Here is a 25,275-nt window from a genome sequence, read left to right as displayed (position 1 = left end):
TGCCCTTGAGCTTTTGCATAATTGTAGCATCTGGACGAAGCATGCTGGGAAAAGAAAAAGGGTACAGAACTGCAGCTAAGCTCCTCTGGTTTAAAATTTTAACAGCTGTAGGACCCCTGTAACCTGAGTTAGATTAATCTGTAATGCTTTTCAACTGTTTGCATCCTTTAGCCATGCTGAAGATAGTCTCCTCTGTCCTGCAACTGGGAAACATTGTGTTTAAGAAGGAGAGGAACAATGACCAGGCCTCCATGCCGGACAACACGGGTAAGAGGGCAGGAACATCAGTCTTCAATCATTTTACAAAATGCCAAATTGAATACGTAGCGGTTCACTTTTCTTCTTATACTGGGGGAGAACTGGCCCTTTCCCTTGTTGATGGATGATGTTTAACCCTTGACTGCAGCTGCCCAGAAAGTGTGTCACCTGCTGGGGATCAATGTGACGGACTTCACGCGAGCCATCCTCACCCCCCGCATCAAAGTGGGTCGAGATGTGGTGCAGAAAGCACAGACCAAAGAGCAGGTAGGAGCCTTTTCGGCAACTTGAGAAGCTTGTCACTTCATGTGCCAGTGTTGGGCATTCCAAGAATTCAGCTTTCATTATCGGTCTTAAAACAAAGACGCACCTGTGTTGTATCCAACTGTGTGCTACAGTCTGAAGAAGAGGTACATTAATGCAAGTTGGAATAAGGCTTGGTGAGGTGATGGGGATAGAAGCATATTCATGGCCTATCCCTCCCATGTCTCCACCAGGCTGACTTTGCAGTGGAAGCTCTGGCCAAGGCCATGTATGAGCGCCTCTTCCGCTGGATCCTGGCTCGCGTCAACAAGGCGCTGGACAAAACCAAGCGCCAGGGGGCGTCCTTCCTGGGCATCTTGGACATCGCGGGCTTTGAGATCTTCGAGGTGAGGGCAGCTCTCCGAGGCTCCAGAATCTATTACTACTTTTAATGGTTCGCAGGCGGTGATTCGCGCAAAAGGAATGTAGACTATTTTCTTCTAGCAGTGCTGGAGATTTTCACCTGGCAGATAGCCAAGTAGAAGATAAGGAAATGGTTTTAACTTGCAAGTCAAGTTGAACCAAATGCCTCAGGCACAATGTAAAAAGTTATTTCTTACGGTTTACTGGAAAGACTTACAGATGTGTGAAGTTCATTACACTAATGGGAAGGAATCCACCTCCCGCTGTGTTGTCCTGCAGGTGAACTCCTTTGAGCAGCTGTGCATCAACTACACCAACGAGAAGCTGCAGCAGCTCTTCAACCACACCATGTTCATCCTGGAGCAGGAGGAGTACCAGCGCGAGGGCATCGAGTGGAACTTCATCGACTTTGGCCTGGACCTGCAGCCCTGCATCGAGCTCATCGAGAGGCCGGTCAGTGTGTGCCCGTCTGCACGTGGGCTGTCCTTATGTGAGCTGCGGAAATGTGTGAACTAGTGTTGCACTGCCCTTCCAGTCCGCTTTAATCCAGCTTCTCTCCCTGTAGAATAATCCCCCTGGTATCCTGGCCCTGCTGGATGAAGAATGCTGGTTCCCCAAAGCCACAGACACCTCCTTTGTGGAGAAGCTGATCAACGAGCAGGGCAATCACCCCAAGTTCCAGAAGCCCAAGCAGCTTAAAGACAAGACTGAGTTCTCGGTGCTCCACTATGCTGGACGGGTAAGAAATGTATCCAGACCTTTCCCTCTTGGCCAGACCCTCTCCTTCTGTCTGCTCCAGCTCTAGTGCACTTCCCTAGGTGTTTCATGGCTGCTGTACATCCAAGCCTTTATTAGATTTTATTTCTGATTGTAATGACTAGACATAATAAAGTTGGTATTCCCACAACCACACAAAAAAAGTTCCTCCCCCGCCACTTCTGAGCAAGACCTGTTAAAAAGTGAATTGTGGGCCTTAAAAATCCCCTGGTGATCTGATCAGAATTTTGAAAGTAACCAGCCAATAATGCCAACTTTAAATACCTTGTAAAAAAAAAAGCATGCAATTACAAACTGGAGTTTCTGCAGAATTGTGAGGAGATTTTACAAACGAAAGGTCAACTTCAAAACGGTTTTTTTTTTTTTTTTTTTTACAGGTGGACTATAATGCCAGCGAGTGGCTGACTAAGAACATGGATCCCCTGAATGACAACGTCACTGCCCTGCTGAACGCGTCCTCCAGCCAGTATGTGGCTGACCTCTGGAAGGATGGTGAGGCTCTGTGTTGAGAGCAGGCGGTGGCATGCCTTACACGGAATTACTCCAAAGCATTTTGCTGAAGTGGTGAATGCCTACATTGTTTTCCCCACAAACCTGGCTGACCACTTTTGAACAGGGTAGTACATCGGCATCCAGCATGTGTATCCAGCTGAGATGGTAACTTCCTGTAAGAGTTCAGTACTTATCTGATGGTATCGAACTAAAGCAAAGGACGGGGCAGGTTATGCAGTTATGACTCAAGACGTGGGGCTGTGGATTTGTTGTAGATGAGTGTCTGGCCCAGTCTATCACAGAGTACTGCTAGGAGCATGGCCATGCATCGGTGTTGTAGTAGGGCTGATTGTGCTCTCCCTGTCCCTGGCAGTGGACCGCATTGTGGGGCTGGACCAGATGGCCAAGATGTCTGACAGTTCCATGCCCAGTGCCTCCAAAACCAAGAAGGGCATGTTTCGCACGGTGGGGCAGCTGTACAAGGAGTCCCTCGCCAAGCTGATGACCACCCTGCGCAACACGAGCCCCAACTTTGTGCGCTGCATCATCCCCAATCACGAGAAAAGGGTACACTCTCCTGGAACAACCGAATATCGTAACGGGTCCTTACCCTTTCCGAGATAGATCAATTGCCCACCCCACCCAAATCCTTGTTTGCCCTGTGGCTTGATGATGCATGTTGACAGGGTGCTGTTTAAAATGGAACTGGGGAGTTTGCTAGCTCGTCTTTTATTAGATTTTTTTTTTTTATCCTTGACGTGGTCCAGGCGGGCAAGCTGGACGCGCACCTGGTTCTGGAGCAGCTCCGGTGTAACGGTGTGCTGGAGGGAATCCGGATCTGTCGGCAGGGATTCCCCAACCGCATCGTCTTCCAGGAGTTCCGTCAGCGGTGAGTTGAGCCCCCCCCGCCCGCCCGCCCCACCGTGCGCGGTGGCTGCCAGCACCAGTCGCAGGCAGGAATGGGTGCCATTACTGGGCAGTTTTACAAGACGAGGACCTCTCAAAAGACCTTTATCTAGCCCTGCATTGTGACTGTTCTCCTGCTGTTCTCGCCCAACAGATATGAAATCTTGGCTGCTGGTGCCATTCCTAAAGGATTTATGGATGGCAAACAGGCCTGCATATTAATGGTGAGCTGGCACAGACTGTTTAGACTTCCATTTTTCTTCTGAAACACTTGTATTCTAAAAGTGTGTGGGTCTTATTGCATTTTGCCATTTATTCTACTATTAATTAAAAAAAAATGGCCCTTGTTATGCTGGTTTACCTAATACACGAGCTCCCACTGCCTGCCTTTCTCCATTACAGCTAGTTTTGCTACAACAGTTTCCTGAATTGTTCCATGATCAGGATTAATGAACCAGCTGAACTCGAATGGTGAAGACTGGGAATGTATTGAGTAGCCCCGTTCTCTACGAATAGGCGCACGGTACAGTTACATCCGCCTTGCTTCCTCTTGCAGATCAAGCACCTGGAACTGGACCCTAACCTGTACCGAATTGGCCAGAGCAAGATCTTCTTCCGGACTGGGGTGCTCGCCCACCTGGAGGAGGAGCGGGACTTGAAGATCACGGACATCATCATCACCTTCCAGGCCCAGGCCCGTGGATACCTGGCCAGAAAGTGAGTCCTTGGTTTTGAGCGGCTGGTGCGTGGCAGTCTAAATTTTGGGAGGATTTTTAAAAAAAAGTCCAGTTTCAAGGTGAACTGGTGAACTGGTGTGGGGAAGGGGCAGAATCGGGATGTCCCACCTGCTTACTTTTTTCCCTGTGAAACCCCTGTGTGCATTTAATCTTTGTAGCAGTAGGGTCCACAGCAGGATTGTAATATTCCTGGATACACAGAGGTGAAGCTCAGGGATGAAAGTAGAACTACTTTTGTGCTCTCGGGTGCACTGGAGCCTCGGGGTCTAAAGGAAGACTTTTGAGATTTCGGTACAAGGGTCCGTAGCCGCAGGGTTAACCCAGCATCTCGTCTGGCAGGGCGTTTGCCAAGCGGCAGCAGCAGCTGACTGCCATGAAGGTGATCCAGAGGAACTGTGCTGCCTACCTCAAACTGCGCAACTGGCAATGGTGGAGGCTCTTCACCAAGGTAAGTCCCAGATCCTCTGTGCTTTGGTAGTTATGAATCCTATTGGAGCTCTTCCTATCGGGTCTGCTTGGTGTCTGTATTTCTGCTCTCTGGAGATCTGGGCTGATTTTGCTCCATTCATTGATGGAAGCACTAATCTTTCTTGCTTGTGCTTTCTCCTAGGTTAAGCCCCTGCTGCAAGTGACCCGGCAGGAAGAAGAAATGCATCTGAAGGAAGAGGAGCTCCAGCGGTTCAAGGAGGAGTCGCAAAAGACGGTGACTGAATTGAAGGAGATCACCCTGAAACACTCTCAGGTAATGGGCAGCCAACTCCTCCCTTCCCTCCTTGCGGTAGTCTGTTGCAATGACTGGCACTTCCGAGGACCCAAGCAAGGATGCACCACTTGCAGCTGTTGCATTTGGTTTGTTCCCCTTTCCCATCTTTGCTCATCTTGGTAAGTGCTTTGCTCCGGTTTGTCACTTTTCCTTTCACTTGGGCTGTCCTATCGCTCCCCCCCACCCCCATCTTGACCCTTTCTGAAATCTTCACTCACCCTTCGCCCTTCTTCTCCCTTGTGCTCAGCTGCTGGAGGAGAAGAACCAGCTGCAGGAGCAGCTGCAGGCGGAGACGGAGCTGTACGCAGAGGCGGAGGAGATGCGGGTGCGGCTGGCTGCCAAGAAGCAGGAGCTGGAGGAGATCCTGCACGAGATGGAAGCGCGGCTGGAGGAGGAGGAGGACCGCAGCCAGGGCCTGCAGATGGAGAAGAAGAAGATGCAGCAGCAGATCCAGGTCTGGCAACACAGTCCTATTGTTTCTGATCACGTAGGAACTGAAATTGATTTAAATTATCCCATTTGCATAAAAGAGGATCTCATCCCAAACCACAGTGATGGAAGATCATCAGTCGTGAAGAGAATATTGCTCCCACACACTGCTTCTATGCAGTTATGGTGTAAAATCTAAGATCACCATAGTGCAAAAGGTTCTATGCTTTGCAAGACATTGTATTATGCCTTTGTGAATGGCATACAGTGTCTATACAGGCAGTACATGTCCTTTTGTTTGAACTCCTAAACCTGCTTCTCAACACAGATCTTTCCCCAAATGTTTGCCCAATGGCCTATAGGAGCTGGAAGAGCAGCTGGAAGAGGAGGAAGATGCTCGTCAGAAGTTGCAGCTAGAGAAGGTCACATCTGAGGGCAAAATTAAGAAGCTAGAGGATGACATCCTGGTGATGGAGGACCAGAATAATAAGCTGCTCAAGGTGAGATGGGGTTTCGACTTGCAAGAGGTTTAGTCATTTATTTTAGCCTTAACTTGGGAATAACCTCAATTTACTTCATGTAAGGTATTCTGATTTTTACCCTCGTCCAGAACAAATGAATACTCACTTTATTTACTTATACCACATCTCCCGAAAGCTTTATAGCCTCCTGAACTTTGAAAAGTTGGGAAAGGAGCTGGGATGTGAGGGTGTCCTATTCTACAGACCTGTTGCAAAGTGTGATGTTGGAGAGTGCTCATGTTCTGCACCCCTGGCTGCCACCTTAATTGTGCCATTATTGGAAATTCCCAGGAGCGGAAGCTGATGGAAGAGCGGATAGCGGACTTTAGCAGCAACCTTGCAGAGGAGGAGGAGAAATCCAAGAACCTGACCAAGCTGAAGAACAAACATGAGTCCATGATCTCGGAGCTGGAGGGTACACCCGCATGTCTTTCTTGAACTTGCAGTTGCTCTTTATGATCAGAAGCATCTGACCTTTTCTTGTATTCTCACATGCTCCTTTCAGGTGTTAACATCAATATCATTTCCTGTGTGCTGTGTAAAAAAAAAAGTTACTTCTTTTTATTTACGGTTAACCATAGCCTGGTAGAAGATGCTTAATGTCTCTGTCTTGCAGTGCGTTTGAAGAAAGAAGAGAAGAGCCGCCAGGAGCTGGACAAGGCCAAGCGCAAGCTGGAGGCCGAGTCCAGTGACCTCCAGGAGCATATGGCAGACCTGCAGGCCCAGATTGCTGAACTGAAGGCACAGCTGGCCAAGAAAGAGGAGGAGCTACAGGCTGCACTGGCACGGTACACTATGACTTTGCGTGACCATAGGGTTCTTGCCTCAGTGCTTCTCACTTTCGCTGCTGTATGAGATCACCATCTTTTAAACCTGTGCCCTAGGCTGGAAGATGAGATGGCACAGAAGAACAATGCTCTGAAGAAGATACGGGAGTTGGAAGGACACATTTCAGACCTGCAGGAGGACCTCGAGTCGGAGCGAGCTGCTCGCAACAAGGCGGAAAAGACCAAGCGCGACCTGGGAGAGGAGCTGGAGGCACTGAAGTCTGAGCTGGAGGACACGTTGGACAGCACCGCCACGCAGCAGGAGCTCCGGTGAGGGCGTCCTGGCCTGGAACGTTTTGGTATAGTGTAGCAGCCCAGGATGTCGCCGCGCTCAGGAGTGAGTGATCGGCATCATCCACGTGTCTTTTTCAGGGCGAAGCGGGAGCAGGAAGTGACGCTGCTGAAGCGAGCTCTGGAGGAAGAGGGGCGCAATCACGAAGCGCAAGTCCAGGAGATGAGGCAGAAACACACGCAGGCAGTAGAGGAGCTCACCGAGCAGCTGGAGCAGTCCAAGCGGGTACGAGACCGACGGCAAGCAGGAGGGAAAGGGGCAGAGGGAAGAGAAATCCATTAACCAACACCATTCCCTCTTGAGGTCCATCGCTGGTCTTTCCAGTTTTTTTTTTAATTAATTAAAGCCAAATCTTATTTTTCCCTCTTCCTCTAGGTGAAAGCTAATCTGGAGAAAGCAAAACAAACCCTGGAGAAGGAGGCAGCCGATCTGAGTTCAGAAGTACGCTCCCTCTCCCAGGCCAAGCAGGATGTGGAGCACAAGAGGAAGAAGGTGGAGGTCCAGCTGACGGACCTGCAGTCCCGCTTCACTGAGGGGGAGAGACAGAAGGCAGAACTGGGCGAGCGCGTCTCAAAACTCTCTGTACGTCCTAATCCCTTCTTGATAGCTGGGGCCCTACCACCCCCCCCCCCCCCCCCACCCCAAACTAAGTGGTGAACAATACCTTCAAATTTTGAAGGACTGGTTTTATTGCTCAAATTAGGTGTGACACTGCCTGCACCACCAACCAGTTTTCATGCCTTTCCTCTCCTTACAGGTCGAGTTGGAGAGTGTCACCAACCTCCTCAATGAAGCGGAAGGCAAGAATATCAAGCTGAGCAAAGACGTGTCCACCCTGAGCTCTCAGCTCCAAGACTCGCAGGTATAGGCTTCTTTGACCATCTTTACCTTTCATGTCTTGGTCTATTGTTTACGTAAAAACCATTCAATTGAATTCTGTGTTAGTCTTGAAGTACATCTAGTGTAAGGAATAAATGGTTTCTGATGAGGCTTGTGGCTACCCATAGCCCATCCCAGAATCGCAGGGTGCAAGGCAGGTCTTCACCCGTGTGATTGCATGTTTGCACCCCAAAACATGCAAAGCACAGTCTCTTAACCAGCGTGTCTGTTGAAGATGAAGTATTGGGACCAATTGAGGAAAGCCCACAACAACTTGGGGAACACATGCAAAAGATGCTCCAATCCAGATGTGAATGCAGGACCCAAGATCTATGAAGTAGTAATCCAAAACCACCACTGTGCCTTCTTCAAAATCGTTCTGTGTTTTATCAGGGTTTTCCTTGCAAAGTCACCCCTATTCCTGCGGTCCAGCTGGAACCTTGTGGTAAGCCTTGGTCGGTACCAACAGACTTTGCAAAACCTCTCCCACCATCCTGTTTAGGAGCTGCTAGCGGAGGAGACGCGGCAGAAGCTGAATGTGTCGACACGGCTGCGGCAGATGGAAGAGGACCGCAACAGTGTCCAGGAGCAGCTGGAAGAGGAGAGTGAAGCGAAGAGGAACCTCGAGAGGAACATCTCCTCTCTGAATGTGCAGGTCGGTAGAATTGGGGTCCCTCCTGGGTCAGGCGTCTCTGTCGAGAGGTTTTGATGGTCAAGTGTCGCACCCTATTGTATGGAGCAGCATCTGCTAAAAAACTCAGGTTTTTTGCAGATCTTGCAGTCCAGGAATTTCTAGTGGTTTGACTATTTATTGAAGACAAGAGTCCCGAAGTTTTTGCCGATTCCAATGATCTTTTATAGGATTAAGACATTTTGAATTGGTGACCAATGAAATGGGTTTTGAATGATCCATTCAATAAATATGGAGAGGTTGAATTTCTTCACCTTGCCCAGCCTTGTGTTCCCTCTCCCTCCTAATTCAGCTGTCGGAGTCCAAGAAGAAGCTTGATGAGTTTGTGGGCACCGTGGAAGCGCTGGAGGAGAGCAAGAAGCGACTGCAGCGAGATCTGGAGGGGACCAACACACAGTTGGAGGAGAAGGCCTCGGCCTACGAGAAGCTGGAGAAGACCAAGACCAGACTGCAGCAGGAGCTGGAGGACCTGCTGGTGGACCTGGACAGCCAGAGGCAGCTGGTCTCCAACTTGGAGAAGAAGCAGAAGAAGTTTGATCAGGTTAGACTCCATTTTCTCCTCCTTAATGCCCAACGATGAGCTCCAATGTTTCCTCATAAGAAAGAGGAATGATGTATTCTGATTCCTTTGAGAAAAGGAATGCATAGTTTTGCATTCATGAGGGCTCTTGTTTCAAGCCTCTGGTGAGAAGTTGGCTATTCCTCTTATTCACTGCTGCTCTTGCCTCTCCTCACAGATGCTTGCGGAGGAAAAGAGCATCTCAAACAAGTACGCCGAGCAGCGGGACCTGGCGGAGGCTGAAGCCCGGGAGAAGGAGACGAAGGCGCTGTCCCTGGCACGGGCTCTCGAGGAAGCGCAGGATGCCCGCGAGGAGCTGGAGAGGATCAACAAAGCTCTGCGGGCCGAGATGGAAGACCTGGTCAGCTCCAAGGACGATGTCGGCAAGAATGTGAGTTTCCCGGACTGGGTTCTACTGCGATTTGTCCCTCCGGACATGGAACATGGCATGAATTAGATAGATAGGATCTTACAGGATCTCTTGCAATGTCTTCTCATTCACTGTTGGAGTTAAACTCCCCTTCTGTCACTCTACCAATTCTCAGTGCTGCAGCTTGAACAGTCCTTCTCCGTGTTGATTTAGCTCTGTATTCCTAACTGACCCCCCTGCCCGCAGGTCCACGAGCTGGAGAAGTCGAAGCGTGGCCTGGAGGCCCAGGTGGAAGAGATGAAGACGCAACTGGAAGAGCTGGAGGATGAGCTGCAGGCCGCTGAAGATGCCAAGCTGCGGCTGGAGGTCAACATGCAGGCTCTGAAGGCCCAGTTTGACAGAGACCTGCAGGGCCGCGATGAGCAGGGCGAGGAGAAGAAGAGGCAACTGGTCAAACAGGTACAGATTCCCCATCCCTTGAGCACCAAGGAAAGGTGGTGCGATGGTGTCTTGTACACTGTTAATCGCCTAAAGCCTGCAAAGCTAATGCAGTAACAAACTTTCTTTCCATGCCATGTTTTTTGGCCACTTGGGCATCTCTAGCGGGTTGCTGTCTGACTTTTCATGCAAGAAATCATTAGAAATGTAAATTTTGCAGGAAGAATTCTCAATGTAAAATGAGAACAGGACCTTTTTAAATGGGATTCTGAGTTTGTGGGATTATGCCTGAACCCCTCCAATGGTGCAAAGCAACCAACCACATGCATAAAACGCCCCAGGAAATTGCACCCTTCTGGATTAAGCCACGTCCCGGTCCGGTGCCGTTCCCCAGGTGCGCGAGCTGGAGACCGAACTGGAGGACGAGCGGAAGCAGAGAGCCACTGCCTCTGCCGCAAAGAAGAAGCTGGAGGGAGACATCAAGGACCTGGAGGGCCACATCGAGATGGCAAACAAAGGCCGCGACGAGGCGATCAAACAGCTGCGCAAGCTCCAGGTGAGCAGAGCCGCTCTCTCCATGTGGGCACCCCGACATTGCCTGCGATTGTCGCCTGAAATACTGTAGTAGTCTCTGTGTAATTTATATACGAGACCTGAGTGTCTCTCCATTTAAGCTGGTATTCTGCTGTATTTTTTAGTTTATCATAATGAGACTAAAGACACACCCACTTCGTATAGGTACCTGACCACCCCCTTGCTTGTTGCGACCGTTTTAACCTTTGCCCTGCCCACAGGCCCAGATGAAGGACTTCCAGAGGGAGCTGGAGGACGCCCGCACTGCAAGGGAGGAAGTGCTGGCGACAGCCAAGGAGAGTGAGAAGAAGGCCAAGAGCCTGGAGGCTGAGCTCATGCAGTTACAGGAGGTAACGGGGCCAATGGGCTTGTCCAGTCTTGCCTCCTAGAGGCAGGTGAAGAGGCATGCTGGCACAAATAAAGGACAACTGGAGATGTAAGAGGGGAGTAAAACTAAGTATACTGCTTAAATACGAAATGAGTGACCCTTACAAGGGGTTACAAAGGAGGAGAGGCCATTCAGTGTGTCGAGCCCATTTGGTAGTTGGCCGTTCTTTGCATTAAGGATCTTACCCTGGCATCCTTCAAGAAGGAGGCGATCAGCTTCCTCACTAACTGTCCTGGTGAAGCATGTGCCATATAAACCCACCGCCCTTGTGGTGTAGCTGGTCCACTGACTGATGGTCTCCGTCTCTGTGCCCATAGGACCTGGCAGCAGCGGAGCGAGCACGCAAGCAGGCGGAGGCCGAGAAGGAGGAGCTGGCTGATGAGCTGGCCAGCAACACTTCTGGAAAGTGAGTCTCGAGGAAGGATGGGGGTGGGAGAGGTGACTGACTGGGTGAGGATGGGGATGGTTGCTCTGTTGCCCCCCCCCCCATCTTTCTGTGCAGCCCTGTGTCAAATGGAGCACGTTGGCATGAATACAACATGCAAACTTCCCCCTAACTGGTAGCTTGATGTTACCCAATATTTAAGGGAAAGTGTGGGGGAAATGTGGGGCATTTTAAAATTTTCTGTACCGACTGCTGCAGTGACACTGGTCTGTTGCTCAACCAGCAGTGGACCACCGCCAGTTCGGAGCACTTGTATCTGGGCAGGAAGGAAGGGGACGAAGGGCCGTTCACCAGCTTTAACCTTTGAGCCCCTCTGATGTATAAACTATGGCTGTGTGCGCAGGTCGGCACTGGCGGATGAGAAGAGGCGTCTGGAGGCTAAAATCTCGCAGCTGGAGGAGGAGCTGGAGGAGGAGCAGAGCAACATGGAGATGGTCAACGACCGGCTGAGGAAGACTGTTCAGCAGGTAGGGGAGGGACTGAGGATGTGGTCAGCTGGGAGGAGGGAGAGGGTATTGATCCTGCTGAAATCTTTCCCTTGCACAGCCACACATGAAATCTGTTACCTGCCGGAGGGCTGGGTTACAATGGCTGTGCATTTTTTTTGTGTAGCTCACGTTTGGACTGAAAGGAACAGACCAGTTTGAAAGACTGTCCCTTCAATTGCAAAGCAGATGGGAACACAGATCCCTTTCCAGGACACTGAAAGTTTGTCAACCATGCATGCAGAAATCTGCTACCCACCCCACAATTTCTCTTGCCCAGGTGGAGCAGGTGAACAACGAGCTGCAGACGGAGCGCAGCACATCTCAGAAGAACGAGAGCGCGCGGCAGCAGCTGGAGAGGCAAAACAAGGAGCTGAAGGCCAAGCTGCAGGAGATGGAAGGTGCCGTGAAGTCCAAATTCAAGGCCACCATCACTGCCCTGGAGGCCAAGGTGCAACAGCTGGAGGAGCAGCTGGAGCAGGAGAACAGGTAAAGGACACCTGCAAAGCGGATCTAGTTTGATTTTTAAACCCCTCTGAGAATATATTGGGGGACATCTGGATGTTCACGCATTCTTAGGGCCAGGTTGGGTCTCCCACCTGAAGTGATCGAGGATTTTAATGGCCACTTCAAGACTGCTGGACCTTCTGTAACATTAATGGTTATGCACTTTTCTCCATGTGCTTGGACAGGGAAAAACAGATCAGCGCAAAGGGCATGCGTCAGAAGGAGAAGAAGCTGAAGGATTTCATGATGCAGGTGGAAGACGAGAGGAAGCAGGCAGAACAATACAAAGACCAGGTAAACCATGTGGTCCATACAATATGCATTTGGGGTGGTAGCTGTGAGCAAAATAATATAAAGGGGTACAGGTATGTGTGCGTGCTGTAGATCTTTTTTCAGTTTCTGGATTCCAAGTAACTTGAGGCGAGAGGTCCATTCTCTAGGTGAGCCAACTGGAAAAGAACAGCTATCCAAACTGATCAAGAAGTCTACTGCTCATTACTCCTGTTATATTAGCTTCTAAAGAGGCCAAGAAATTGAAGGGCCAGACAGTCGCCCGGCATAAAAAAAGACCTCGATTACCTGATTCTGGAGGCCCTTTCCTGCAAGGTATCCAATTTTTCTCCTGCTGTCCCATCCAGGCGGATAAAGCCAACGCGCGCGTCAAGCAGCTGAAGCGCCAGCTGGAGGAGGCGGAGGAGGAGTCCCAGCGCATCACAGCTGCCCGCAGGAAGCTGCAGAGAGAGCTGGATGAAGCCACGGAAGCCAACGAGGCCATGACCCGTGAGGTCAACTCCCTCAAGGGCAAGCTCAGGTAGGGGGATGGATCCCACCCTCCCGACATGTTGGCTGTGCGGCCTCTTGTTAGAATGTCCAGTTCGGCCAGGCTGGTCTCCACCACCCTTCTTGCTGATGAGTGGAGGAAGCCAGCCAGTGAGCAAGGAGCCTTGTGGCCCAAACTGGGGAGGAGTTCACCTCATGCTCCTCACAGGCTATTTCCCCACACCTTCTCTACCAGTTGGTAGCATGGAGAGAATTGTTATACCTCTCCCCAGCTCCGTTGCAAAGCCCACTGGGGTCTGCTAAGGTCTGCCCACCCGCCCTTTTCTGCAACGGAGGGGCCCTGCTCTTGAGTGATGCTCTGTAGGAAGTGCTTTGTACAGCCTAGTTCGGCCTTGCTGCCAAGATGGATCAGAAACCAATTCTGTCTTTATTACAGAGGCACTCAGGACACCTCGCAGTGACGCAGCAGGTACCGGTGCTTCTTAGACGCTATGCGCAGCTGCTTTAGTGCCTATCCACCCCTACTCCCTGCCCCCTCATTGCCATGTGCTCCCTCTTCAAACTGTCCCTGTACAAGGGCTTCCCTACACCTGTGCCACGCTGACAAGTATGTTCTAGTGGAGTGTGAAGCTGGTTAGTGAGGGGAAGTAGCAAAATCCTATTCCCTGTCTCGCAAGGGAAAACTTCTATTTGGGTTGTACGTGGCCATGTGTTCCTGCACTCCGACCGGCTTGGTTAGAGTTCCTAACAGGACTCATTTCCCTGCAGGCAGGGCCCAATGAGTTCAGCTAATCGAGTTAACCTGCCTTGCCGTTTAACTGCATTATCTCCCTGACCTGCGCCGAAGCCTGGAGAGAATGTGCTCCCTCCTTAACCATACCTTCTCCTCTCTCCATTTGAACCAATCTGTTCTCTAGCTAATCACTAACGCCTTAATCTGGTAAGCTTCATTTTAATATGGAGATCTTTGTTCAAGGTTGAAGTGCATTTCTGTTCAGTGTGTACATGGCTTTTGATAGCCAGCATCGGCCACTCTAAAGATGAGCCCCTGGGCCTATGGAAGCTCCAGCAGAGGGCTTTGCAGATCGAGTGAGCCCTGGTCTTATTCCAGCAAACTCGATTTGCACTTTAACCCTCCCCCCACCGGGTTGCCATTGACTTTGACCCATCCCCCCCCCCCCTCCTCCTGTTGGCGTGGCGACCCTCACCCTCTCGTCTCTGTGGTCTCCGGCGCAGGCGGGGAAACGAGCCGGCCTTCAGCGCGCCGCGGCGGGGGGCCGGACGCCGGGGGGTGGTCGACAACGCGGAGGCTTCCGACGAGGAGGCAGACGCGCGGGAGGGAGACTTCAATGGGACCAAGACCAGCGACTAGAGCCGCCGCGCCGCCCGGGCACGCTTCTCGCTGCGGCAGCAAAGCAACGGACGACTTCGCCATGGACAAGGATTCTTCTCCCCCACAGCCCCCCCAATCCCGCCAGCACTGCGGGCCAAACGCACCGCCCTGCAGCGTGCAGGGGGACCGCCGGCACCTCGAGCCGAAACCACTGTTTGTTCCGAGTGTGAGGGTTTGTTGTGATGTGGTGTTCTTGTGCTTTTGCTTGTTAACGCTCCCCCCACTTCCTTCTCCCCCCCCCCCCCCGGATCCCCCCCATATGGTGCCCAGAATAAAATTTTTAAATGCAAAGGCTTTTCATCTGTCGCTTAAAGGGGACTTAGTCTGATTCACGGTCTCCATGGAGCATCAGACCAGGTCAGAAAGGGGAGACCTCTTGCACAGCAGAGATCCTACCGCTAGAGGCGGCCCTTCCCCGGTTTTCACTTGTTGCAGCGGAGTAGCAGTCTGAAGTAGGCTTGCAGGAACCTCTTCTGCCACCATCGGACGGAGAGGGGTGGCGAAGATGTCCGAAACCATAGGGCAGCACCCTGGCACATCCATAGTGTGCTCAGTGTTGGGCAGACGGTTAAAGTTATTTCAGATAAATTGCCCCACTTGTCCCAGGTTAGCACTAACCACTTTCAGATGGGTGGAAACAAACCCATAAATGTTGAGTTCTGGTACGGGTCATCAAAATAAATCAACTTGAACTGCATGCATTCGGTGGCTTTTTAAGGTTGCAGAAATGAGTAATAGCTATTACCAATAAACTGTAATGGCTGGATTTAAAAAAAAAAAAGATGTTCAGTACTCATTTCGTGGAAGAATACATCTCCTGCGTGTATTCAGGAAGTGACCTCTTTGGTGGCTGCTAATAACAGGCAGATACCAGACTGCAGTAGTGCACTGGGCCACTAGGTGGTGTTTGACTTGAGATTAAAAGTGTGGACACATCCTGTTCTTGGTCATTCTCCTAAACCCATCATGCTCTGCAGTGGGGGAAAAAGTCCACAAACCCTGAGCTTTTTAACTTGTTTTAATAACAAGTCCCATCCTTTATCTGTTCATTATCTAACTGGTAGACCTTTTAAATTCTTGGGCAACCTCCACAGTGGTTTGGTCCTCTTGTCCTACTACAATAAAACTATCCTGCCCATTCTGTTAAATTTGCTGCAATATTAACTTACTAGTGTATATTTAAGTATTTGGGGTTTTTTTTTAGATTTAGTCTCTCAATTTTATAGAACAGGCCCTCCATTTAGTTATTGCCCCTCCCATCTTAAGTCTTCTCAATTTAATCCTTAAGAAGTGCTTTGTCTCCCTGAAGGCCAGTCTCTTTCCACTGCCTGCGTTTCCTTGTTCAAGACTTTTCAGGGTGAATACACAAGCCATACACTGATCACAGGGAAAGATACTGTATCTGAATAACCTGAATTTCACCATTATACTTGTTTTGACATCTTCTGTGTCACTGGTAGCTGTGTATTTGTGAAGCCACTTGCACCTCTAAAAATAAAATGTGATCTCACAATCTAAAGCCATGTGTCCATTCTTGAGGGAGACTGAAAATATGCACGGCGAACAACTCACCGAGTTTTACAACCTTCAATTGGGAACACGTCAGGGGTATGTACAAGTAGTTTTAATGCACTACACACAGCTGGGTATAAAAAAAAGACAAGTAACCAAGCCTCCGTTGTGTACAATAGAAGCTGGAGCACAGACACTAGCCTAGTGCGGGGATATCTGGGAGCCTGGAGCAGTGAGCATACTGTTACATGTCAGTAGAGCACAGAAAAGCAGATGCCACCATTTCCACCTTGTTCCTTTTTTTAACCACTTCCTCCATTTAAGGGGGGGAAAAAAATCTTTACCTCAAATATGGTATGCTTATTACAGTATATTGTCTACAGTGAGATATTGCTTAATCATCCACACACCTACTACCTCTATAAAAACAATACAATGATTAACACTACAATTAAAGGAGACAATCCTTTTCAATCATGTTTTTGATTCCCCGCCTGGAGGCGGGGCTGGAATTACAAAAGTAGCTTGGACAACTCCTCTGTGCTGCACTGCTATTTATCACTTCTGATCCATGCTTTAACATGGAGAAAGGGCAGATGTTTCCCCCCCCCCGTTTCAACCGCCCTCTGCCCCTTCACAAACATCAGCTGCCCAGAACTCATTCCTGTGGCCCGAAACAGTCCCTTGAGCCCACTCCGGGACACGGCAGCTGTGCTCTTCCAGAGCCTCCTGCCCGCAACGGCGGCTGCACCAGCGACCTCTTCAGTGCAGAGGGCACCGACACCGGCGCCACCCGGCGGGGACTACACACTAGCCCCCCTAGAGCTGCTACGCTGCCCCTGGAGGCTCTGGTGCAGTTCCCCATGAGCAAGCACACACAAGAGCACACACTCCAGAGGGAAGTAAGCAGTCACTGGCGATGACAATAAGGCCAGGAAGGGTGCAGAAAAATTAATGGCATTAAAAACTACAATGGAACCAACAGCTGCTTAGGATCTAAATTTGTGTCTAGGCAAATCTGATTTAAGCAGGTGGCATTGCTTTCTCTAGTGCATTCTGCATTAGCTACTATTAGCTACAGTATGCAAGTTGCTCCTGCTAGGGTTAACCATATTTGCTTACTGCAGCTGGTATTTTACACACACATTTTTTCATTAATTAAATGTGCACACTGCCTTTTAAACCACCGAACTTGGACCACCCTTTCACGCCACCCACAGGGCTTACCTCATAGAAACACAGACACAGGCTTTGATTTTTGAACAGAATGGAGCTTCAATCCCAAAGCCTGTAAAGCACAGCAGTGCATGTTTGTGCTTGTACTCTGACCGAAAGGTGAACTTGTTACAAGGCGAGGGCTGAGCTCACACCTGTTTGTTGTGGCAGGCACGGATGTGGCTTCACACAAAACTGAGGAAAACCAAATGAAAGCCAAGGCTTTGGCAAAAGGCTGGTCAGCAAGCACCAATTCCACGCTTCCTCTCGTGTTCCGTGCGTGTGCAGGCAGCCCTCGTATCTGAGTCATCACTGCCCGCTGCACATTTCACCCCAAAAAAAGCACAGCTGTTTCCCTTGGGTTGCTCCACGGAAAACATTAGCCCATGCGCATGAGTCTTGGAAAACGTCCCACAGTACAGGCCTCCCGGGCAGCCCAGCTTGTGAAGGTCCGTAGCCCATCCTCAGTCACATCAGCAGCTACAGGCAAGCACTGCCGCCCCAGCAGGCACACAGGGTCAGCCTCACAAAGTCCTCTTCCTCCTGGGCTGTATTGCCATTTACTGTAAAGATTAGTGCAGCCGTAAAACAGATCCCTGTACCTCAGCAGGCACTGCGTGTTATGTGTGTGAAGCCAGTTACAGCGAAGTTTAACAAACCAAGTCATTTCACATTTATTTCTAGCAGAAGGTCAGGAGACAGTTAAATGCCCTACGAAGGCTGCAGCAGCTACATAGCAAAATCTCAGTCAGCTCCGAAACCCCCAGTTCTCTCTTCCCACCAGCAGGTGTCCCCTGATTGGACAGCTGAGCAGTGACTCGGAATGGTTAGTGGTTTAATGTGCTTTTTGTCCTCACAGGGGAGCATGATCCTCCAAGCAGGAGACTAGGGTGAAGAGGCATTGGGGGGGGGGGGGCTCTCAAAGTAAAATTTTCACCACACCCTGAGGTGACTGTGAAGTCTGGGAGGCCACACTAGAGGGCGCTGGTCCAAACTCCAAACGCTTTGCCAACCTGCAGAAAAAAAAAAGTATACAAAATCAGAACTGCTGACTAAAGTTCTTAAGTTCAGGCTGTGTTAAGCTCTGCCTTGACAACAGAACATCGGCTTCCAGGCTTCATGGGGAAACTGGCGCAGCTCTCATATGGACAGACATGAACCTGGAGGACAGGGCAAGAACAGCAGGGCTCAATTCTCTGCACAGCTGCCCCAGAGATTCCTGCACACAGCCTGTCCTGCTGCCATCACCACCACGAGCGACCCAGCGCCCAGGTCTGACAGTACCGCTCCAGCAGTGCCAGGCTCTGCTGCAGCCTGTTCCGCAGGTGACAGCAGGACCAGGTCATCCGCATAGAGCAGAAACTTGATCTCTGGGTCAAACTGTTCCAAGGCATGCCGGGTAAGGGCTTTGCACCCACGGGAGTCTGTCTCACCCCTTGTCGAAGAGCGGCAGACAGTTGGGGGCGGCCTTGCTTTCGGGGCTCTCTCTCGAGGGAGCAGCACTGCCGGCTCTGTTACAGGGTGCGAGGCGGCCAGGCGACTGGTCGTTAACGAAGTCCCGACAGGAAGCCAGCTTCGCCTCCAGGTTCTGAAACGGCAACGACCACGCGGTCAACGGGGCCACAGGGCCCTGAGCCCACCTCTAATGCAACCCTCAAACCTGCAGGTCAGCACAGCCGCAAGAACGAGAATAGCTTGAGGTAATTTAACAGTGACAGTCTGGCATGTGCTCTGACAGACTTTGGGGAAACACTAATGAAAACGCATGGTTAGAAAGGTAAGATTCTATGATCACCATTAAAAATTCACTTCTGAAACTACAATTACTGGAAAAGAAAAGGGTACACTGCAGGCATAAAGCTGTGAGATGAACGTAATTGTAAATGGCACTGGAATGGTGGTTTGGATTTTAAAACAGGACTTCAAATTGTCCTGCCGAGACTGAGCAAACCGTCCAGCTCTTACCCCCACTTTCCGCAGCAGCTCCCCGACGATGTTGAGCGCAGATATCCGGGCCGAGGTGGTGAGGGGGGTACCGGTGAGCCCGTCACCTGCACGGACAGACACAAACGCACACACGCTGGAACTGCGGTCGGGCTGAATGCTCAACACCAGGCACGTCAGAATGGCCGTTCCAGAGAAGACCCATTCAGTCCCGGAGAACTGGACAGAGTCACTCCTGCAGTGCTGCACGAGAGCAGCTTCCTCACAGCCCTGCCCGAGCCCCGGTCCCAGTGAGAAAGAGGGCGGCGGCACCTCTGTATTCGAGAGGCCGCGCTCCGCGGAGGGGGGTCTCACCTCGGCGGTAGGAGGACGGAGGAGTGGTGAAGGTGCTGGGGGTCATGCGGGGCCCCCCGGGAGTGCCCGGCAAGGAAGGGAGCGCCGATGGCGGCCGCGCCGGCGACTCGGACTTCTCTCCGTCCTTGGCCGCGCTCAGAGAGGGCCTGCGCTCCTGCTTCTGCTGCACGGCCAGCTCCTGGCGCAGGTCTGCCGGGAAAGGCGAGACGAAGGTACGCGAGGTCAGACCGCTCACAGCCGAGCAGACCGCAGCCCGCCTTCGCCTCACTTGAACCAGTGCAGTTCTTCATGAGCCAACGCCCCCCCCACCCACCTCCACCACACGAGCCCCACCCACTTGGTCGCACCTCCCAGCCCCTCTCTCACCCCTGGCCTCGTCCTTGAGTCTCTGCACAGACTCCAGCAGGTTCTCCTTCTCATCCAGTTCGCTCTCCAGGAAGGCGTTCCTCTCGATCACCTGGTTCATCCGCTGCTCAAAGTCCTCCAGGGACATGATGGTGGCCCTGCGGGGCACGACGGGGAGGCAAATCAGGAAAGAGATGGGATTACGGGATTGGAATTGCTCTGGATGGAAGTGCTACTTGGGAAAAAGTCAGCAGACTCTACCCCTGTATTTCACAGTAAATCAAAGCCTCTCCTTTCTTGTACAAATAGGAAACGATAGGAAATTTTGCACTGCTTTTCTATTTACGTCAATATTATCTATTTACGTCAACTACTTCAAGCGCTCGAGTGCGGCACAGACAGCTCACAGACACCCCCCCTGCTGTGGCTCGGCAGGCTGCGGCCCGCGGGCTGACCTCTTGGCTCTCTCCAGGTCATCGTTGGCCTGCTCCAGCTCCCGGATGTACTTCTGCAGCTGGTCCCTGACGGCCGTGGTCTCGGCGAGGTCGCCCTCCAGGGTCGAGATCTGCCTGAACGCCTCCGAGTGCTGGGCCTCAAACTTCTCCTGGCAGGGCCGAACACAAAACGAGGAATACAGGGTCACGCGCCTCAACTCTTACAGCACGGCGGAGTCGTGCTGAGCTGGCGCTGTTCCCAGCGAGAGCCTGCCGCTTGCACCAAGGGACATTGCTGTCATCCTGTCTGAGGGGCAGGTCACGGGGCTGTCGGAGAAGAATTACCCCCCCCCCCAAAGCTTGCACAGCACAGCTAAAAGGTTTGACAGTCCTCGGTCATTTGTTTCACGTGCTGCAAAACTGCCCTCTACCAATGCAAGAACGGCACTAAGAAAGCTAAAATAAAAACTCAGTTTGAGCGCTCCAGCGCAAAAGTGGGCTGATCTCTTTCTCCTTCTGCCTCGCTCTCCAGGCGTGGGAGAGCAGCCGGCACAAAATGAAAAGCTCTCGCTGTCCGAGAATAAGGAGATCCTATTTCGTTGCCTTCCTCCTTTCAGGCGCTGCTCTGAAATAACTATCAGCTGCTTCCCGGGTCACAATCAGCCCTCTGTTCCAGGCTGTGCCTGGAGGCCTGCGGCCGTGAATCCGGGAATGTGCTCGGGCCCCCCGGGTGACCTCATCGGCACAGCCAACCGGGCGCTGCGCAGACGGGCACCTCCGGGGAAACAACGCGTTCTTTGCCGAGAATTCAAACAACAAACATCTGCCCTTTTATAGCGCCGTTCACACCTGCGCATCCCAGAGCAGAGCAAATACAAGTCCCGTCACGAGCCGACTGCACCGAAGGACAGACGCTTGACCAGTCTTAGCGCACTTACTTCAAGAGGCGATCTGAAAACCGCCAGGCAGCCGGCGTAACGAGCTCAGAACCGGGACAGCGCGGTCATACAGGCCGGTCTGCCAGTCTGTAAGCCCCCCGGGGTCCCTCGTGAGGCAGACCAGGAAGTCAAGTGGCGGCTTAGGGAAGCTCGCACCGGCGTCGTCACATCCTTCCTGTTCAAGAACGGTTCGACTGGCGTTGTTTCCCAGGTGATGAAAAGCAAGTCTGACTGCACCGAATTCAGACTTTAAAGCTAAGAGTTAACACCGACACCCAGACTCTTGACGCACAGGGGGGCACAGTGCATGATCAATGTTTATTTAGTTATCTGCATTCAGAGGCGGCCGGTAACACCTTGCGTTTGAGTTAAGCTCCGAGCGGCTGGCGCCCACCCCGTTATCGGGCTGTGAGGGACAAACACGGCCGTGTCGTGCTGGGCTAGAAAAGGCAGGCAGAGCCGTGTAAAAGTGAAAGGCAAGTCTGTGTGGTCCCTGATCATGCCACCAGGAGACAGCACGCCGGACTGCCAGCATCCCAGACCATAACCCTGGGGGCAGGAGAGTGATCAGGAACAATGAAACCATTGACAAAGACAGGAGGCAAAACAGTCACCCAAGTCCAAGTCCCCACCCATACTTCAAGAAAGACTCAATACAGTAAGAATACACGGCCCTCTGAACACTGCTGTTACTGATCCATCACTATCTCTTCATTTCAGAGAGTACTTCACCGATGAACTCACAGGTGATTCCAACTGGAATGTGGCACCAAATAACACCTGAATGACTTTGAGTAACAGTGCTTCAACCAGGATGAAACCAACACTGAAGCTTCTCTAACCGATCATGTTTTCAGGAGGCAGCCAGGCGAGTTGTATAATGACAAGCGTGTAAAGATAAATGGTGCCGGCAGGGTCACAGGCTTCACCGAGGCAGCACAGCAGTGCCCCACAGAAACTGCATTCACGGAGAGACATGTTCCCAGAATTACACTTCCCGAGACTGTGCCCCGTGGCTTTGCAATACCGGGAAAGCCACAATCAAGGAACAACGTGTCTTGTTTATCCCACAAGACTGTCTTTGGGAAGAAGAACAAGCTCCTGGCTAATAAGGACCCCTTTTGGTCCTGACCAAATCAACTAGGAAGGGTCACTTCGGAACCAAGTCATCCCAATCCTCGTCTTCAAAAGGAAGAGTGAGACACGAACCAGACAACACAGGTGGAAACACTGAAACATAGAACTCGGCTCAGGAAACGCGTCTGGTGGGTGGGGGGGTACAGTCACAGCCATGCTGCTGAAAGAGGTCTCTTGCAGAACACAGCAGGAGGAGATCCAGGGAGCCAAGGCCTTGTCTTAGTTTTTAACACGACGGAAGAAAACGTCACAAGTCATACAGAGAACACCCTCCCCGTCCCCGAGCTCTGCTGCGGCGCGGGGGGGGGGGCGTGCGCGGTACCTTGTAGGTCTCCAGCTCCATGCGCAGGCGGTTGTTGTGAGCCAGCAGCTCGCGGTTCCGCGCCTCGCACTGCTTCAGCTCCGCCTCCAGCTCCTGCTCGTAATCCCGGCTCATCTGCTGGAACTCCTGCAGCTCGTCCTGGGCCTCCTCCGCGCTGCCGGGACGGGGGAGAGAACGGGTCGCTCAGCTCCGACCCGCATCGCCAGCGCACAGAGTGCCCCCTCTTGTCATGATCCCATGACACTGCGCAGCTCGCAACGCCAGCACTGAAGGCTGATCGCTTTCTCACGCACGGGGAAGACAAAAAACGTGGGCTAGGAACCGCAATATTTCAATTAACCTGAGCTTGGAAAAAAGTGGGAAAACTGCCCGCCTGTCTCCCAAGCAGGCTTGGATATTAACGCAGTCTTGGCAGGAGCTGTGTACCCTTACACTCAAACCTGAAACGTTTTGTAAAGCAGCCCAGGCTTCTGAACTACGGGCGGAAACCCCGACTTTCTGCAGCCCTGGCTCTCGGCGTGACTGGGCCGGCTGGCTGAGCGGCGGCTCCGGCAGGACGCCCCTCCGGCGCCTCCGGATACGGCGCTGCCCCTTGCAATATTGGACGCGGCGCCAGACGCGCAGCGACCGAGGACAGACCGGTCAGCTAAGACGCACGGAAGCTCAGCAGCCCTCAGGGGGATATCCCACTGGCGACTGAGGCCCCCGGATTCCCCTACCTCTGCCGGTACTTCTCCGCCTGCTCCTTCCAGTAACGCAGCTCCTCCTCCAGCGAAGACAACTTCGGAGCGACGGCCTCCGTCATGGCGCTCCGTCTCCAGGCAGTCTGGAGAAGGGGAAAGACACGACAGGGAACCGCGTTTAAACAAACCGAAAGAAGATAAACGTCGCACGGCGCTGTGGTCTGGCACCTCGGACTCGGGCCTCTCGCTCTTGTGAAGTTTATTATATCGGGAAGGGCGACGGGAGAAACACGACATTCCTCCTCCCGCCCGGTTATGAAAGGAAATATTCCACGACTGAGGCTGCATAGGTCGTCCCCAGGTGGGGGGACGTTCTCCTGCAGAGCTTGAGTCTCTATCCTGGAAGGGCCCGGACAGGACAGGACAGGTTTCACATGCTGAGCTGAGCTGCAGATTATCGGTATATCGTATTACGATGCGGAAAGACGCCCCGTGTGACACGCAGAGGAGAGCACCGACTCGCCAGTATGAAACCCACTCGAGCAGTCAAACGCATCGTCTTAAAACGGCTACAAACCAACCAAGAGCCAACATAAGTCCCGAACCGTCTGGGTCACCCCACAAGCGGGAGTCTGGAGAGAGCTACAGCGGCTATCCTTTACCGAGATGGGGGGGGGGAGAGATCATCACTCCTGCCCACGACATTGCGATCCCCTTTTGCTATAATGAGACTTTTTTTTAAAAAGTCAATATGACGTTTGCCTAAAACCATCACCACCGGGAATCCAGATGCGTGCCTTGCCAACTTCGAACTCGAGCTACACTTGTAACTCTGTCCCAAGGCGCGGTACCCCGCACACATCCCCGGCTGCCCCAGTCCCGGTGCCAACACAAATACAGCCAGCTCCCCAGATTATACCCTTTGGCGACGCTTGTGTCCAAGCCCGCTGTTTGGCGTTCACCGCAATTGTGTAGCGATGTCCACGTAACGTGAAAAACAAACAAACACACACACTTGGTCCCGTCGCCGTTGCATGCAAACAAGCAAAGCGGAACCACAACTTCCGAGGAAGCGGGCGGCACCGACCTGCGAGCGCCGCTAGTGTTGGGACCCCACGCCCAGCGCACGGCCGAGCCGAGCCGAGCCGAGCCGACGCCTCCGGTCAAGTTGGCTCCTCCGCCGGGGCGTCCGAACCCCGCGCGCGGCCGAGAATCCCGATTCCGAACCCGGGTCCGAACACAAAGTGACCCCGGCGCGTGGCTCCCCCGGGGGCAGCACCAGGCCCTCGTCTCTCTCACACACACACACAAAAAAAGGGCAGAGTAATACCGTGCAAAATAAAAAAACAAAAAGTACGAGAGCCCCGCAGCGGCAAAGGAGACGAGGAAAACTGCGGCGCCCAACGTCGCTAAATCCAAACCATCACAAGGCAGGACGAAGCCGCCTGCCATTGGCTGGCGGGGGGTGACGACAGCGGCCCAGCCGGCGGCCCTCTGGGCCAATCGGGCTCCGGGCGTGGGCGTGTGTGTGTGTGGCTTGGTTCTTCCCGAACCGCCCCGGCGCGCAAGGGCGCCTGTTGCTGCAGGCAGCGACGGAGAAGGGACAGGTCGGATACAGACCGAAACGTCTTTCCCCCTCCCCCACCCCCTTAAGGTTTTCGAGAAGCACAAACCAGTGCATTTCACAATCAGCACAACTCGCTCCTGTGTGGGAGAGATGCAGTCGGAATTTTTTCCTCTGAAGACTCTGTCCCGGTTCTCCCGAACTATAGCTGGCCACGCCACTGAACGAAAAAAACACCAAACAATCCCTAATTCCTTATCACACGGCGAAGCACTTGTCCTGTGCGAAATAACATGAATAATGCGTGCAGGAAATCGTTACAGATCTGAAAGGATATTTTAAACCGTCTAATCCTGGAGGTTGTTAGCTACGAGATGACATGAAATCGTAAAACAAAATCCCAGAACGTGGTCAGTCCATTAGGAAACCTAATTAGAGATGCATAACGTTCAGAACCCTTAGCTAGCCCGCGGGACTAATTAAAAAACACTTCATTTACCTCGTCTGCACCTTTACTCGGCACTGCATAAAATATGTTTGCACACAGATGAATGAGTATCAAATGGTACGCGCCCAAGTTACAAGGCGAAAAAATTCCAATAATATCGAAGTATTAATGTGAAACGCAACTTGTATTGTAACCGCCCCCCA

At 52.1% G+C, this 25,275-nt stretch overlaps 2 protein-coding genes across 6 annotated transcripts in view; one reads left to right on the top strand and one right to left on the bottom strand.

Annotated features, from left to right (window-relative positions):
* The window catches only part of myh11b (myosin, heavy chain 11b, smooth muscle), a 34,567-nt gene extending 18,880 nt beyond the window's left edge, over positions 1-15,687 (top strand). For 2 of the 3 annotated variants that reach the window (XM_088936439.1, XM_088936438.1), the window contains 32 exons: positions 172-267; positions 407-525; positions 756-908; positions 1,204-1,377; positions 1,490-1,663; positions 2,079-2,193; positions 2,567-2,760; positions 2,961-3,082; positions 3,254-3,323; positions 3,656-3,816; positions 4,176-4,284; positions 4,447-4,578; positions 4,847-5,053; positions 5,391-5,528; positions 5,841-5,964; positions 6,166-6,337; positions 6,434-6,646; positions 6,749-6,893; positions 7,044-7,250; positions 7,426-7,530; positions 8,050-8,202; positions 8,531-8,779; positions 8,976-9,188; positions 9,414-9,626; positions 10,000-10,161; positions 10,400-10,528; positions 10,884-10,972; positions 11,355-11,478; positions 11,777-11,985; positions 12,189-12,297; positions 12,642-12,814; positions 14,020-15,687. In XM_088936439.1, coding sequence (XP_088792565.1) covers positions 172-267; positions 407-525; positions 756-908; positions 1,204-1,377; positions 1,490-1,663; positions 2,079-2,193; positions 2,567-2,760; positions 2,961-3,082; positions 3,254-3,323; positions 3,656-3,816; positions 4,176-4,284; positions 4,447-4,578; positions 4,847-5,053; positions 5,391-5,528; positions 5,841-5,964; positions 6,166-6,337; positions 6,434-6,646; positions 6,749-6,893; positions 7,044-7,250; positions 7,426-7,530; positions 8,050-8,202; positions 8,531-8,779; positions 8,976-9,188; positions 9,414-9,626; positions 10,000-10,161; positions 10,400-10,528; positions 10,884-10,972; positions 11,355-11,478; positions 11,777-11,985; positions 12,189-12,297; positions 12,642-12,814; positions 14,020-14,155 — 4,889 coding nt within the window. In that variant the 3' untranslated portion in view covers positions 14,156-15,687. Of the gene's footprint in view, positions 1-171; positions 268-406; positions 526-755; positions 909-1,203; positions 1,378-1,489; positions 1,664-2,078; positions 2,194-2,566; positions 2,761-2,960; positions 3,083-3,253; positions 3,324-3,655; positions 3,817-4,175; positions 4,285-4,446; positions 4,579-4,846; positions 5,054-5,390; positions 5,529-5,840; positions 5,965-6,165; positions 6,338-6,433; positions 6,647-6,748; positions 6,894-7,043; positions 7,251-7,425; positions 7,531-8,049; positions 8,203-8,530; positions 8,780-8,975; positions 9,189-9,413; positions 9,627-9,999; positions 10,162-10,399; positions 10,529-10,883; positions 10,973-11,354; positions 11,479-11,776; positions 11,986-12,188; positions 12,298-12,641; positions 12,815-13,219; positions 13,253-14,019 lie in introns of all 3 variants that reach the window. The other variant, XM_088936440.1, reaches the window with a different exon arrangement.
* A 1,251-nt stretch (positions 15,688-16,938) lies between these two features.
* On the bottom strand, positions 16,939-25,189 carry nde1 (nudE neurodevelopment protein 1). 3 transcript variants are annotated; one of them, XM_088936447.1, is made up of 9 exons: positions 25,124-25,189; positions 23,097-23,203; positions 22,378-22,531; positions 20,002-20,150; positions 19,568-19,704; positions 19,202-19,390; positions 18,869-18,954; positions 18,337-18,491; positions 16,939-17,916 (listed from the first exon to the last, which is right to left on the bottom strand). In XM_088936447.1, exons 2-9 carry the CDS (start codon positions 23,180-23,182, stop codon positions 17,823-17,825), a joined length of 1,050 nt encoding a protein of 349 aa, XP_088792573.1. In that variant the 5' UTR covers positions 23,183-23,203; positions 25,124-25,189; the 3' UTR covers positions 16,939-17,822. The 3 variants fall into 3 exon arrangements, with proteins under 3 accessions (XP_088792573.1, XP_088792571.1, XP_088792570.1); XM_088936445.1 differs by lacking the exon at positions 25,124-25,189 and adding an exon at positions 24,148-24,487; XM_088936444.1 differs by lacking the exon at positions 25,124-25,189 and adding an exon at positions 23,289-23,442.
* Positions 25,190-25,275: the final 86 nt, after the last annotated feature.

This window comes from Atractosteus spatula, chromosome 18 (assembly GCF_055471065.1).
Source record: "Atractosteus spatula isolate fAtrSpa1 chromosome 18, fAtrSpa1.hap1, whole genome shotgun sequence".
Lineage (NCBI taxonomy): Eukaryota > Metazoa > Chordata > Actinopteri > Semionotiformes > Lepisosteidae > Atractosteus > Atractosteus spatula.
This window is presented reverse-complemented; position numbering and strand designations above follow the sequence as displayed.

Bases quoted from the DNA above. Each gene is read 5' to 3' on its own strand.
- nde1 (XM_088936444.1), bottom strand. From the start codon at position 23,408: ATGCAGCCTCAGTCGTGGAATATTTCCTTTCATAACCGGGCGGGAGGA. The intron at 19,391-19,567 runs GTGAGAGAGGGG...CTTTCCCGGCAG, and splicing joins ACTCAAGGACGAGGCCAGGG to ACCTGCGCCAGGAGCTGGCC. The intron at 18,492-18,868 runs GTAAGAGCTGGA...TTGCCGTTTCAG, and splicing joins AGCTGCTGCGGAAAGTGGGG to AACCTGGAGGCGAAGCTGGC.